Genomic DNA, 16306 nt, shown 5'->3' on the forward strand with positions numbered 1-16306 from the left:
TCAGCCACTTCCGCACCACCACCTGTTCACGTGAGCAAAGATTTATCGCTAGAGCAGAGGCAGAGTTTTCTAGATGTTCTTTGCCAGTTCGAAGATTGTTTTTCGTCGACTTCGAGGATAAATCAAACGCCACTGACAAAGCACCGAGTTATAACAGAAGACACGGCTAGACCAATTCGCCAAAAACCATATCGCGTGGCGTTAAAAGAGCGCGAAGCAATCCAAGAACAAGTCCAGAAAATGTTCGACAATGACATCATTCAGCCATCAAAAAGCCCTTGGGCGTCACCGGTAGTGCTGGTTAAGAAGAAAGACGGCAGCTTACGCTTCTGTGTGGACTACCGCAAGCTGAACCATGTGACAAAGAAAGATGTATACCCCTTACCGCGTATTGATGATTCGCTTGACAGGCTGAGGCATGCATGCTTCTTCTCGTCGATGGACCTGAGAAGTGGATATTGGCAAATCGAGGTCGAAGAGCGAGACAGAGAAAAAATCGCTTTTGTTACCCCTGTCGGGCTTTACTAGTTTAAAGTCATGTCCTTCGGATTGTGCACAGCTCCAGCAAAATTTCAGAGACTGGTGGATACCTTCCTATCAGGCCTTAAGTGGCAGACGTGTCTGGTATACCTCGACGAGGTCATTTTTTCCTCAGTAACATTCGAGGAACATCTAGGACAGCTGCTATTAGATTTCAAGCGATACGGTCCGCCAGCCTAACGCTGAAACCTGAGAAATGTCATTTCGGTTTCAAGGAACTCCGATTGTTAGGACATGTGGTGAGCCATGAAGGTGTTCGTCCGGATACCGACAAGATCAATGCCATGCGAAAATTTCCGGTTCCAACAAATAAGAAGGTCGTGAGACGTTTTATTGGCCTCTGCACCTACTAGCACAAATTTACCGCCAACTTCTCACACATAGCGTCGCCCTTAACACGCATAATGAGAGACAATGTTCCATTTTTATGGGGCGAAGAGGCACAAGCAGCATTCAACGAACTACGACAGCGCCTGCAGACACCACCTGTGCTTGCTCACTTTGACGAGGATGCTCCTACCATGATCCACACAGATTTATTTTATTTATTTTTATTTATTTACACAATACTGCAGACCCTATTTGGGTCCAAGCAGGAGGGCAAATACATGAATATAAATATACACATACACACACATATATACACACATATATATATATATACGCATATGCATATATCCATGAACAGCAATCACAAAAAAAAATGAAAGGAGAAAGTCACAACTTAACAAGATGTACACTGAAGAAATACGAAAAACATAATCAATGAAAACAACGTCAGAAAGAGATAACAGTAGTAAGAACACATTGCATGTGCATAAACATTTGCCTATAACCCCGCAAGACACTTGAAATACAAAAAAAAGAATTGAAATACAAAAAAGGAGCACTAAAAATAAGAAATGAAAGATTAATCAACATGACAATGGCGAACATCAAGTAGATATATGTTCAATGGAGTCTGTGCTTATTAGTTGTGATAGATGCAGATTATTCCAATCGTTTATAGTGCGCGGAAAGAAAGAATATTTGAAAAGGGTAGTTCTGGTCTTATATGATGTAAAAAAAACTCATGGCGATGCCGTGTTCGACGTGCTGCAAGTGGTGTCACATACGCGTGTGGGTTTAGAGAGAAAGAGTTGTTTTTCAGTTGGTAGAGAAATTTTAGCCTGTGTATTTTCCTTCAAAGCTGATGTGTCTGGATATTATGTTGTTTCATTAGGCTAGTGGGAGAGTCAGTTATTCTGTATTTAGAAAAAATGAACCTAACTGCTCTGCGTTGAATCATCTCTAGAGTGTTTATGTTAGTTTTTGTGTAGGGATCCCATACGATGCTTGCATATTCTAGTTTCGGGCGAATGAGTGAAGTGTAGGCTAGCATTTTAGTAAAATGAGGAGTGTGCTTTAGTTTGTGCCTGAAGATACACAGTTTTTTGAAGGAGGAGTTAAATATGTTGGAAATGTGGTTATTCCAACTTAGGTCAGCAATGTGATGCCAGCAACGTGGGTTTAGTCGCTGTACTCTCCAGTGCCAAGATTTAGTAGATCGAGTGATCGCATATGCAAGTAGGACGCTTTCCCGCGCCGAGTACCATTATTCCACCAAGGGAAAGGAATGTCTTGCTTTAGTATGGGCAGTTATGAAGTTTCGCCCATACCTCTACGGCCGTCCCTTCGATTTACTCAGCGACCACCACTCTCTTTGCTGCCTGACAAACTTGAAGGACCCATTTGGTCGGATAGTGCGCTGGAGCTTACGCCTTCAAGAATTCAATATGACGGTCATCAATAAGTCAGGACGGCAGCACTCTGAAGCTGATTGCTTATCCAGGTTGCCTATAAAGCAAGAAGATATCCCAGAAGAGGATGACATGGCGTTTTTAGGAGTGGTCAACACGGTCACTATTTCGTCTAAGCAGAAAGAAGACAGCGAGTTGCTTCCTCTTAATAATTTTCTTAACGGCCAGTCTACAAAAGTTCCTAAGATATTTGCAAAGAGACTGCCTTTATTCTGCTTGCGCAGTGGTGTCCTTTATAAGAAGAACATTTCCTCCAGGGGAAGTGCCCACTTACTTGTCGTCCCGACATCCATTCGCGATAAGATCCTGAGTGCTTGCCACGATGAGCCAACCTCCGGCCACCTCAGATACACGCGCACATTGGCCAGAATCTAACAGAAGTACTACTGGCCGAAGCTTCCAGGCACTGTAAAGCATTACGTCCGCACGGGCCTTGATTATCAACGACGAAAATCGCAACCTTTAAAACCAGCCGGGTTGTTGTAGCCAGTTCATGTGCCCACCATGCCTTTTGCACAAATCAGAAGTGACCTCCTTGGACAATTTGCAATTTCGCATGCTGAAAGAAAGTGGGTAATTGTCGCTATCGACTATCTTACTTGCTAGCAGAAACAAAGGCATTATCGAGCGGAACCACAGTAGAAGTGGCACGATTTTTCATGAAACTATCGTTCTGATGCGTGGTGCTCCTAGGATTGTAATAACGGACAAAGATACCGCTTTCACGGTCATGCTCTTTAAGTCAGTCCTTGAGCTCAGTGGAACAGCGAATCAAAAAACTACCTCCTACCACCCACAAACCAACGGATTAACAGAATGCCTCAACAAGACAATTGCCGATGTGCTGAGTATGTACATCAACGTGGATCATGACAATTGGGATGACGTTCTACCATACGTGACGTTTGCCTATAATACAGCGCAGGAGAAAACTACCCCAAGCACGCCATTTAGTTTTCTTTATGGCCGTGAAGTGACGGCAATGCTTGATGCTAAGTTGCTCCACGACTGCGACGATACAGACACCAATGCTCAAGCTTTTACCCAACGAGCTGAAGAGGCGGGCAGCTTGCATGCGTGCAAATGACCCGGCAACAGAGTTACGGCGTATGGCGTTATAAACTGTGACACCGATACCTCACTTATCAACCAGGCGAGAAAGTGTGGGTCTGGAGCCCTATCCGCCGACGCGGCGTTTCTGAAAAGTTACTTAAGAAATACTTTGGTCCCTACAATGTTGTACGGCGCCTAAGTGACGTGAGCTATGAGGTCATCCCTGACAGTTCATCGCGAACTCGCCAGCAAAAATCTGAAATCGTACACGTTTTGCGGATGAAGCCATATTGCACAGAGCCAGTTGCATAATACGTCAACTACATACACTGCGTATTTTGTCGAACAGCATCGGGACGATACTCTTCCGGGAGGCAAATGCCGCATTCAACCTACAGAGAAGAGCTCGCGCCGCAAGAAAGGAAGACAAATTCTTGCCCGGTCCTCTTTACGAGTGTCTTGCGTATAATTAAAGTGAGCTCTCTTAATCCGACTTCTGCTGTGTTTGCGTCAGGACAATATAATGAAACGCCAGCCTATTCTGAGTGAGTTGGCTCGTGGAAATAGATGACGTGAAATGAAATGGTGAAGTTCATAGGACGTCTCATTTATAGAGGTATTATTTGCATCATGCGTATCAATCTACATTAGAACGCCTTGAGACGTTCATTACAAAACAAAACATTTACTGTGAAAAGTGAAGGAGTATACTTCTGCCTCACGAAAAACCATGTGATACTTCACCGCAAGGCACGAGCAATGAAGCAGCCCTTCACTTTTTATTTTCAGTATCTAATTCAAGAGAAATATTTTGTACGTTATTTTTATACAGTTCCTAGAATATTCATCTAAAAATTTTATATTCCGAATCTTCTTCGTTTTATTCGTAAATGTTTTTATTGCTTGACAATGTATATGTTTTGGAAAGAACATTTCATTGTGCGAAGTTTGCTATGGTGCATTGCATGCTGGTGTACTGTTAAAACTTCCTCGAATGATCTCCCCGAGACATGAAAAACAACCATTTTCACGCGGCAACGATTGTACTGTTTTCTTAGGCATATTGTTTCATCTGCGGGAATGGCGACAAAACATTCATTTGCGACAATGTGGATTGCGGCAGGTGAGTGTGTACATTTTCTCACGTTCTGTCTCAACAGTAATTACGGAAAGCTTTTAAGACTAACAATACATAGCTGGGCTGATATAAGAGTACTTTGCTTCCATTCGAACCGAGATTTTGGGATACATGTCAAAATCTGAGTTTTGCAGTGATAAGAAATGCCTGTATGGATATTACGAACGAGAGCAGAGAGGAGGCTAACCTCTTCTTAGAAATAAAAACAGGTCTGACTCGGGCTAAAAGAAAGCACTGTATAGTGGTCCTGTCAATGCTTGACTGCAAAGGAAGTACGATGCAAAGACAGGTCACCCTTCCTGAAAAGTGATGACAACTAGACTGCTGAGAATCACAGAGAATTGTCGCTTATGTTGTTGTGAGAACAATGGTCCATCGAGGTCATGGGTGCTTGATTGTTAGGGGATAAAGAGGAGTATGTGCCGACGTATTTCGTTAATGTAAAGTCCTAATTAAGATGTTGTTGCAGCACTAAAGTGTAGCAAAAAAAGCCACATTGCTGTGCCACTAATAATGCTACTGCAGCCAGTGTCACTTTTGTTGATGATACTGAGAAGACTCTCAAATTTAGAAGTATCTTCGATTTGGCAGGATTTTTGTTTCCTGGCTAAATGTATTCAGGAAATGGCGTGCCAATAGGGTGAACGACGATGTTTGTTCATTCCGCATAGTACACAGTGCAAACTCTGCATACTATAGAATGATTGTTTGTGTATGAACATAAGCTTCCTTTTGTGTAATTGTTCAGGTGTAACATATCTGTAATATTGAACTTCACATCCATGCACTGCAAAATGTAGTGAAAATTTGAGTAACTACACTTCTTTGAAGACATAAATGTAAACCTGTTCATTTTGATTCTTTTCAGGTGCATTTGTTCCCAGTGCTTAAAGCGACTTGTCGGTAAGAAGGAACCTGACAAGGTACTTACATGCTCAGGATGCCATCAAAACATGATATTTTTAGACGGATGAGCATGTTATCGTAAATAGCGAAAAACTCCGGAAACCTATTAGAGTACAGCTTAAGAGAGTGATGCTATTTTCCTGCTTTCAATTGGACAGGTGACCAGGTGCTCTCCTTGGCACTGCAACATCTGCCAAGGGCGTTCAGCTGGCCGCCTTCGGCCGTGGCCTGACTGGGAGGCCCGTGTGAATCAGTTCTTCCGGAATCCACAGGCTGTGGCCCCTCCTGTCCTGGAGCAGCTTCCTCGGCAGAGCTTGCGCGTGCTATCCCTGTTTGATGGGATTGCAACTGGTTGGTGTGACTTTACAGTTGTGGCGAGCTGATTAAGACTGCAGTGCATATTATTGAAATACAATAATTCTTCATTCGGGCCTAGTCGGTACATAATCCTGAACTGAAATAAACAGCGCAAACACACAATGTGCCCCAAATAGAAAACACACGAGGACCTAAATGTACATATCAATGCTCGTTTGTGTAATGTGGTTTTTCTTTGGGGCATCTTGTGTGTTAGTGCTCTTAATTTTGGTTCAGGAGGGGCAAAATAATTCCATTTATTTTGGCTTCCTGGTAATAAAGGTAATAATGTCGTATATGTTTCATACAGGTCGGCGGAAACTTTAGCAGCGTATTCTGGTATCTATTGCATTTGTTGCAACTTCTAAATGCACGAACCATACGTTGTTGCCACGCAGTTCTTGAGGGGCAGCCTTGCGACTAACTGCTGGCTTCATCTGTAGTATTCTAATTCAAGAGACCAAATTTTATACAAATGCCTATTTAGCGACTTGCGTTCTTATCGTGCCCCTTTGATATATGAGCATGAATGATAAATTGAGAAGAGCTGTTATATTTTTTTGTAGAGTCTATTGATACCAGTCATCATTAACATCAACAAATACACCATAAAGGCGACAAAGATGATGATTGAACAAAAGCTCGTGTTTTGTGTGTTGTTGTTGCCGCTCCACCATCTTGGTTTAAGGACACTCTTCACTCCATGTAAACTCTGTAAATATATTTCTACCCTCTGCCTACTCTGACCCCGTGACACTATTAATGCCTATTGTTGTTGTTCGTGCCTAAATTCCTATAGGTGCCTATGAATGACTGTTTTCAGGGTCGGTGCCTTTACGAACGCTCTTCAACCTAAAATTTTGCTTTTTAGTACAGTTGGAGATCGGTAGTCATGTTACCAGGCAAAAGTGAGCTTTTGTAACATGATGAGATGCAACTTGTACTTCATCTCATAAGTTTCTTTCGACACTATCAAGGCTACGAGGCCTCTTGACATATAAGAAGGTGTATTAGATCATATACATGAATTCATCTGCATCGGGTCTGCTCGGCTTCTCGCTGGGATCTGCTCTCATGCGTATAAAACAGCAGGGGCTTCTTTGCAGCCGCACAATAATGGAGGACTACTGAGAAATAGTGGAGTGCCATCAGAGAAAAAATGTGTCCACGTGGTCTTAACAGTACGTTATGGTGGGCTAGTTGGTACATATTAGACGGACGAAAGTGATGCAAGGTTGCCAAAGAGAAGAACGAGAAGAGACAGAAAGAGTGCCAACTCACAAGTAAGTTTATTTTTAAGAAGCATTCACAATATATAGGCTTTTGGAGGACAAGTACAGACCATTTCATTCACCGCACATGCAGACATGAACATTTTAATCATGTAAAAACGATTATTGGATTCATAATATCTGGGAAGCAGCAATAAACAGAAATATCTGATGTAATGACGTCAAAAAAAACCAAACACACCCTTGCCTTCGCGAAAAATGCGAGGTAAAAAACAGCAAAAAAACTGGCAGACACTTTGTAGCAACCATCTAAAGTACATCTAGATCTAACAGTTGGAATTCACTATTATGCAACAAAACTGAAGGCACGCTGACGCACGAGTCACCTTTCTTCCTTATGGGAAAGGTTTCGAGTAACTCCCACGCCAGCGCATCCCGGCTCCTTCCAAGTAGTCGCGCACGATCGAACTGCGTAGTGCAGCCACACGAAGCATAGTGGAAAGGCAAATGAAACCCTTTCTATTTCTAATTGAAAAAGAATGCTCCCTTAAACGGTGCTGATTCCTAATGGATAAAGAATGCTCCCTTGAACGGTCCTAATTCCTAATTGATAAAGAATGCTCCCTTAAATGGTCATTTGTACAGCGCCCTGTCTGGCCTATATAGACCTTGCCACAGCTCAGGGGAATTTCATAAACAGTGCCCAAGGCACTGTTTGTGCAACGTGTTGTTGTTTGTCACTTCTTGAACGGTGCTTTACGATATGTCACATGGGAAGTTTTAATCAGGCACTGGAAGTTAATGCATGCCCAATGAAAGGCTTTGCTCTGCTAGCGTTTTTCCATTGGTTCAATACAAGCTGCGAAGGCATAATGCGAGGGGGTGAACTTGAAGCCTTTGCCACACGCCCAGCGTAGTTCTTCCCTTTTAAAACTCGGGAGCTGGAAGATCACACGATGCCGACTCATCAGCCACTATGCTCCCGAAAGGTTACATTCACATGTCATGCGCATGCCAGGCTAAGCAGGGGTGTTGTGTCGTTTCGACGTTCTTTGTATCATACTGCCTATTTCTGTGGGATGGATCTCTGTATGCGCGTACGTTTGGAGAGGCTGGTATAGACCATGTATCCTTACCAACATACACAGCTGCAGCATTGCACCTCTGGAACTGCTCTAAGAGTTGACGCACCTAAAACATGCCAGGCATTGTCAGGACAGATACCGGCACGGTGTGAAAATAGCGAGAGCATCAAAGCAAACAAAATACAGGCAACTTAGTCTTGCATGTAACGCCATACAAAGTATAAAAACAAATAAAGAATGTGCATAGGTTCTGTTTGTATGTTTTATTACTACTTTCACTCCCTTCATATTTCTGTTCAAGCAACAGGTTCACAAATTACACATGTCACTTCAAATATTTGTCATGATTCCGCGTACTACAATCACGTACGCAGGACCGTTCCTTGTATACGCCTCCTCCTCCATGTTGGGGCGCACACCCGTTAGTTGAAGGTCAAGTGACATTCAGTCTGACATTTCACCTCTTACGACACGTAGGATTACAAATCTTGGCAGATGAGATTTTGAGTGCCCAGTGGATGCATTGCTCTTGTCTACTTGGAATTTTCAAAGCTGGTGAAGGGCGTTATAAGGGGTACACATACAGAAGAAAGATTGACCCTGTGCAGTTATACAAAGTTATTACGAGGCTAAAATACTCTTCTGGCCTATAAGCGGCCAGTCTGTTTGCTCCTGTGCAGTCTTTTACATCCATGCCGAAAATAAAAAAAGACCCAAGAGCATGTTTATTTGACGGTGGACACCTAAGTTACCATGCTAGACTATGAAAGAAAAGACCCTATTCTGCGAACCCGCAACTCAATAAATGGCTCAAGAATTGGCGCCCCAAAAAATCATGAACTAAACGTTTTTCTTTGCTTTGCTGTCATAGACACAGATGGCAGACGTATTTTTTTTTCGAAAATTGAAATTTTTTTATTGCTTATAGCACCTATATTTACCATTTTAAAGCATAAAGGAGTACTTTGGCCGTTTCTCTCGGGCGGCTAAAACCCTGTGTTTCAGTGCCTATAAATCCGGCTTTTAGTCATAACCTTCTTAGCCTCTGTGGGTCGAGTGCGCACCTGAATGTATAACTAATATACCGGGTGTTCAAAGTTTAGCTTTTTCTTAAAATTCAGCAGTGGGAAGAACATAAAAATGTTCTTTGCAGATAACCTATGCATCCAAGGGGACACAAAGTGAAAAATAATTCTGGCTGTCAGTGGCCTATATAGATAAGATTTAAGAACTTTTCAGTGACGGCAGCAAGCGGGCATATTTGTATTGAAAAGTTGGAGACCGTCGCGTTTCTACACATTTATAATAGGAAGAATTCTTCTTGCATGTCTCTGATTCCTGATATCCCACGGCAATGCCTAATTGTGCTTTGCATAATAACGCATGCAGGACAGACAGCACTTGCTGCCTGTCCTGCATCACCACTCTCCTCCGGCGAGGATCCGTCCAGCATGGCTGATGTCATCTCACTGGAAGTGCACGCTCACCAGAAGTCCACCTTTTCTTTGTTCTCACACTGACGCGATCGCAGTCCTCGCCATTGATTTTTCAAACTGGTTCTTAACCTTTCCTAAAATTGGTCTAATCCCACTTCTGATGAATGTCCCGCTTTTGGTAAATATTAGGGTGTCGCTGATATTGCCATAAGAGGTGAAATATGATCGACGCAACGCACGACTCACACGCTGTTAAAAATGTTAAAAAAGAAGCTTGTATTTAATTAAGAAATCTAAGTTACATTATCATTCACACAACCGCTCAATACCGCACAATGCGTGACGCACAGCCGTTCAAGTCGCTCGCAAATCGCACACTCCTCTTCGCTCGCTGTTCTCGTTGTGTCTCTGGCTCTTTCGCGCTTTTTTGCTCTCCGTTCTTCGAGCACAGATCCGAGTATACATGCGCAGACGCTGACACAAACATGCACACACAACACACGCAAAAAAGAGATAAAACATAACAAAAGTGGTGAAGCACTCGCATACATATGTACCCCTAGTGTACATCACTTGATTGGGCCTTCATTAGAGTGGTGGAAAACAACTCACTTCACAAGCTTCACAAAATCACTTCACAAGCTTGCATACATTGCCGACTGATGGCCGCAGACATCATTCTGGATTGTCGTACAGGGAGGTAATCGCGAGTGAACGTAACGAAAACAGTCCTCAGCTTCTGGAAGACAAAGAACTTGGACTGGTGGTTACAGACTAATAGTGTTATAATTTCTGTTACGTGCGACTTCAAGTGCAGGTGCTCTTCTCTCTTTCAGTCTTTGAAACTCCACCATTCTTGTCCCTATTGTAGGGTAGCATATCATTCGTGCTAGACGGGTTAGCATCTCTGCCTTTCTTTTTTTTCCTCTTCTTCTCCTGAACTTCGAAGGACACGGAGGTCTCTGAAACTAGATCTATCAAGGATCGCGGTTCCTGTTTTTGAAGCTGGTAGTGCGGAAAAGGCAGATTGTGATCAGTTGGTTTACGAGAACACTTTGGACAGCTTCTAGCTCAAGGAGTGTCTCACGTGATAAATGTGGCTGTTTCTTGATCAACTACAATGGCAAGACCACTGGAGGACGTGACAGCATCATCACGGTCCTTTCAAGAAATAACATAAAGGCGTTTAAAGTTACTGTGTTTGTAGTTTGAATGTGTTTATTGCACACATAATAGTTTGGTGAATGTTTTGTAAAAGCTCTTGGACATCGTGGAGGTTTCTGAGCCGTTCTCTGATGTTTGACTGTCGAATTTGTGTCTCCATTTTACACTGAATCTGAACAGCAAGCTGGGCCAGTTGGTAATTAAACATAATTATGCTGTGGGCTTCGCGACGCGTCCAGGCATAACAGGAACAGACACAGGTGCAGCGCTTACCCACTACCATTCTCTTTAGGCCTCCGCCCGGGTCGCACTGTCTGCCGCAAAATTGTGTCCCTTTTAACGCAATTGATGCCGTTTGTACAAGAAGCCTTGGCTTAAGTTACAAGATCACTTGAGGGCGTTGTAATGCAGAGTTTTTTTTCTTTTGACTGCACTCCAAATAACTGAGCCTTTCCTTCGACGTTTGCGGCACTGGATGAGTTTTACTTTTATTCATCAGCTCTTCTGAGGTGGTGGACAGGGCCTGCTGGGCAGGTGTGTGTATTTTCGGACCTATCAGCGCATGCAGAGGCCCGGAGGCCGGCAAAATTTTGGGAACCTGATGCCCCTATTTGGCAGCGGGGTGGAGTAGCACAGGCTACTCCAACCAGGGGCGCTGATAGAGGACCACGGTCACACTCAGTGATACTCTCGTGGGCGCTGATAAATTAGGTGCGGCGCCTGGCTGCATCATATAGGTCTAGAAGGGATTGGGCTGGTTATGTACTGAGAATTGTTTGCAGGCCAATTGGTAGGAGAAACTGGATTCGACTTTGAGCTCTGTTTTGCACGGGGAGCGCGGCTGCCAGTAGATGGTATGGTCCCCTTCACAGTTCACTTATATGAATAAAAAAATTCCTCTGTGTTTGTTGCTCTTCCGTGCGTACTGCATTACTTGATCTGGTAGCCGTTCTCTTTCTCTTGATCTTACATGGGTCGGCTTGGATTGGAGGATGAAACAAATGTATGCAGTGGGATGGCTGGATGAAAGAGCGCACGGGTATGGCCCGCCACGTGCTCCATAACAGGCGTGACAGGTCTCGTTCCCGAACGCCTTGCTGCGCCATGGAGGGAGGGGGTAACAGTTTTCGCGAGCGCCCATAAAATCACGTGCGCGGCGCGCTTGCGGTAGTTACGATTGAGCGCGTGCATCTTTGTGTGACCCACGAAAGCTTATTTTAATATCTGTCTGGTGTGTGCGAACCAGGTAATTACCGACCTTGCTTTTAGATACCTGCAGCCCTTGCAAACTTTTGGTATTGTCTTACCCGAGTTGAAACCTTGTACACCGTTAAGTTTTCGCGGAAGTAAAAATTGTGACCACATTTTACTTGGATCCTACAAGATCACAACTAACAGATCTGAAAGAAGTGCACCTTTCTAATACACCTAAATATTTATTATAACTGAATATGTCACTTCACAATACATTGCTTCAGACATAATAATTTCATTTAGATAATGTAACCTCAGCAAATGCAGTTGCCACTTTTCCTTTACCACAAAATGAGATAGACTACTCACTTCCTTCAAACACGTCTATAGTATTCATACAATGCAGGCTCAGATGCAGCAGCCAGGAAATATACTTAGCATATGTGCAATCTCATAGCAGTGGACTCGAACCTCTTTGAAAATTCAGTGACTGTAATTTTAATGCTTCCAATTGAGCGAGCAGTTCTCAAGTGAATATTATGAAAACTGTTAGATGAAAAGAGCGATAAAATGCTGCAAAATGCAAACACAAATGCTAGCGTTCCTGCATTTTTGAATGTTTTCTTCTTTTTCCGTACCGACGTTCTTATGATAATGCAACTAATTCAACAGTGAACACATAATCGGAACAAGGCGCATGAAAATATTTTATTTACTCTCAGCTTAGGGCTGATACTGTTATTCCTACTATTTTTTTTACTTATTTACAGTTTTGCATAATAAAACGACTTGAAAATTGCTACAGCTTGTGCGCCCAACTTTTGGCTTCTGTGTCTATCAACAATAAAACCATCCGTTCGGTCTTTTCGTGTTAGCTTCTCCGCGGGCACTGGCATGCCGATAACACTCCAACGCGCTTGTCTTCTGGCAGTCTCCTTCATGCGGTTTTGTCATTCATTACTGTTTATTTATTCTACTATGTATCGTCGACGAATAGGCACCTGTGCTCGTTCAAACGAAGGCACGTCACGTGCACTATATATATATATATATATATATATATATATATATATATATATATAAATATATATATATATGTATATATATATATATATATTGATACTTGTGTATTGATATATATATATTAATATTGAAATATTGAAGCTGTGCAAGATCGTGAATGGGAGGATGTCTGAAGAAGACAAGGTTGAACAGGTTGTCAAGGGTATAGCCGAAGACGTGTACAATTTCTTAATTGGGAAAGACTGCTTGAACTCCGTGTCTGACGTGATGAAGCATTGTCGCACCTTTCAATCCCTCAAGATGCGACGAATTTCGGCCGCCTGTCCAACGTTCACACTGTTGCTAGTGTTGAAACAGTGCCGCCTAAGGACCTTGCTTTGACCATACGGCAGATTGTCAGAGAAGAGCTGCTTCGATCTCAGCAGACCTATCATCGCCCCAGCGATTTTCAGGATGTGTACGTAAACGAACCAGAACGTGTGCGGACTCCTGTTTCTCTTCCGCCATGGCAACCATCGATCAACGCTGCAGACGCTTATAAATATCAAGGCACACGGCAGGCTGGATTCCCCCGTCATCCAACTCCCTACTACGAACGAAGTTTTCGCCCGCCTGTTTACCCAACATCGCCTGCCTACAGTGCCCCTGAAGGGCGGCACCACTATCTCATGCCTTCCGAGAGAAGTCGTTAGTCTGGGCAGCCACGTGCCCCTCGACCAATTCCGGTATGCTACAACTGTGGCGTCCCGGGTCATATTGCACGTTTTTGTGACCACCGCCTATATCAGCGACAGTATTGGCACATGTCTCACCCACCTTTCTATCATCCGCTCTCCACGTCACGGAAACCACGCGCACTATATACCGGGTCACGCTACCCCTCGCCGGCCTCTGATCTAAGTTTGACGCCACCACCAGCTCCCCGTGCTCCACGATCGCCGTCGCCACGGCGACGCGCACGTACACCGCCGCCGGAAAACTAATCGGTGCAGCCAGTGGGGGTGAAGCCGCAAGATCACAGGTTCTATCTACAGATATACCCTGTCAGCGTTTATGTTGAAGAACAAAGTTCGTGTAGTTGTCGATGGAGTGGCTACTATGGCACTTGTGGATACAGGCGCGACAGTTTCGGTGATGAGTGTAAATTTTAAGAACCTGCTAGGACCAAAAGTGATGTTTTGCCTGAATCGTGGGGTGATATTTCGTGGTTTAAGTGGTGACGTGTTGTGTCCGGTGGGATATTGTACTGTAAACGTCTCCCTGTGTGGCAAGGTGTTTTGCACAAAGTTCGCGGTTATTCCGCGGTCTACACATGACGTTATCTTGGGTATTGGCTTCTTGTGTGAGTGTGGGGCAACTGTAGACTGCAGAAGTGGGCATCTTTCTATACACGGTACTTTCCCAACGGTGCTCTTGGAAAATTCCTGTCCGGAGGAATGCATCTTTTTCGTCTCCGTGGATACAGTCGTTCCTGCATTTTCTGCTGTGTGTGTTCCTGTGACATGTTCCAGTAACAACTGTGGCATGTTTGACGCCACGCTCGAACCGATTCCCGCGGCATGCCTGAAAAAGAACATTCTCATTCCCCATTGTATAGTGTCAGTCGTTGATGGACGGGCAGGTGTGTGGACAATGAGTAGTTCCATGGAGCCTGCAATTCTGCCAGGTGGCATGAAACTTGCAGTATTTAGACCCGAGTCATGTACGACGCTGGTTGCGCTTGTTGATGCTACAAGCCAAAATGAACACCTAGGCTTACAAGGTTCAGAAGATGCCCAATTGCTACAAATGGTCAGCAAGCCACTTGACCAAAGCGAACGTCATACACTGCTCGACGTTCTGTCTAAGCACTCGAAAGTGTTCGAATTTTCTAAATACAGCCAAAGGCCCTTAATCCCTGCGTCCCGGATACGTCATCAGATCCACACCGAATCGGCGCATCCCATTAGGCAGAAACCTTACCGAGTGGCACCATCGGAACGCAAGATCATCAACGAGCAAGTTCAAGAGATGCTGGAAAAGGAAATAATACAGGAATCGGCAAGTCCGTGGGCTACTCCCATCATTCGAGTGAGGAAGAAGGTTGGTACGTGGAGATTTTGCTTTGACTACTGCCGACTGAATTCTGTTACCAAGAAAGACGTCTATCCACTGCCGCGCATCGATGACGCCCTAGACTGCCTGCATTCCGCGTCCTACTTTTCATCTGTCGACCTGAGATCAGGTTACTGGCAAATTTCGATGCACGCAGCTGACAAAAAAAAGACGGCATTTGTTACGACCGACGGACTTTACGAGTTCAACGTTATGCCATTCGGATTATGTAATGCTCCTGCGACTTTCGAAAGATTTATGGACTCTATATTGCGCGGTTTAAAATGGCATATATGCATGTGTTACCTTGATGATGTCGTAATTTTTGGGCGTACGTTTGAGGAGCACAACACTCACCTAGACCTCGTGCTCAGCTGCATTGAAAAAGCTGGCCTTGTATTGAATTAAAAAAAAGTGCCACTTTGGCGAGCGACAGACATTGATGTTGAGACATCTCGTCGACAAAGATGGCATTAGACCTGACCCGCAAAAGACAGCGGCCGTTGAATCGTTCGAGCGTCCTAAGTCTGTGAAAAAACTGCGTAGCTTCATCGGGCTCTGCTCGTATTTCTGCCGGTTCGTACCCAAGTTTGCAGATGTCGTTCACCCCCTGACGAGCCTTCTACGCCAGAACAGCCCGTTTCAGTGGACCTCCGAGTACGATGCCGCTTTTCACAAGCTTAAGTGTTTGTTAACTTCGCAGCCAATACTTTGGCACTTCAATCCTTCGTCGCCCACGGAAATTCACACAGACGCAAGTGGCATCGGTATCGGTGCTGTTCTCGTTCAGCGTTCTGGCAAGAAGGAACACGTTGTTGCGTACGCAAGTCGTTCTTTAAGCAAGCCTGAACGCAACTACACAGTGACCAAACAGGAATGCCTAGCGGTAGTCTTTGCTGTGCAACGGTTTCGCTCATACATCTATGGTCGCCCGTTCACTATCCTCACAGATCACCATTCCCTGTGTTGGCTGGTCAACCTTCGTGACCCATCCGGCTGCCTCGCACGATGGGCCATTCGTTTGCAAGAACATGTCTTCACCATTTCATACAAGACTGGCCGTCTACACGCTGATGCGGATTGCCTCTCCAGAATGCCGCTACTATTGACAGATTGTGAAGGCGAAAACTTTGACCACCTTATCGCTTCGCTGTCGTCTGGCTTTCCCGATGCCCTGACTTTCGCCGCTGAGCAGCGTAATGACCCAAGCTTGAAAGCTCTCTTCCCTGGATCGAGAAATTCATTAAGCGAAGGCCGATTCTGCATCCGAAATGGTCTTCTTTAT

The 16306-nt window shown here is 44.3% G+C and overlaps 1 protein-coding gene across 8 annotated transcripts in view; it reads left to right on the forward strand.

Moving 5' to 3' along the window:
• Window positions 1–16306, forward strand: part of LOC119161817 (DNA (cytosine-5)-methyltransferase 3A) — a 222955-nt gene that overhangs the window by 174743 nt on the left and 31906 nt on the right. For all 8 annotated transcript variants that reach the window (XR_012887656.1, XR_012887655.1, XR_012887654.1 and 5 more), the window contains 3 exons: window positions 4451–4515; window positions 5399–5453; window positions 5595–5787. Coding sequence is in view for 5 of the 8 variants with exons in the window: in XM_075880503.1 (XP_075736618.1) it covers window positions 4451–4515; window positions 5399–5453; window positions 5595–5787 (313 nt within the window). In the remaining 3 variants the exon portion in view is untranslated. The remainder of the gene's footprint in view (window positions 1–4450; window positions 4516–5398; window positions 5454–5594; window positions 5788–16306) is intronic.

This window comes from Rhipicephalus microplus, chromosome X, assembly GCF_043290135.1.
Source record: "Rhipicephalus microplus isolate Deutch F79 chromosome X, USDA_Rmic, whole genome shotgun sequence".
NCBI classification, from domain to species: domain Eukaryota; kingdom Metazoa; phylum Arthropoda; class Arachnida; order Ixodida; family Ixodidae; genus Rhipicephalus; species Rhipicephalus microplus.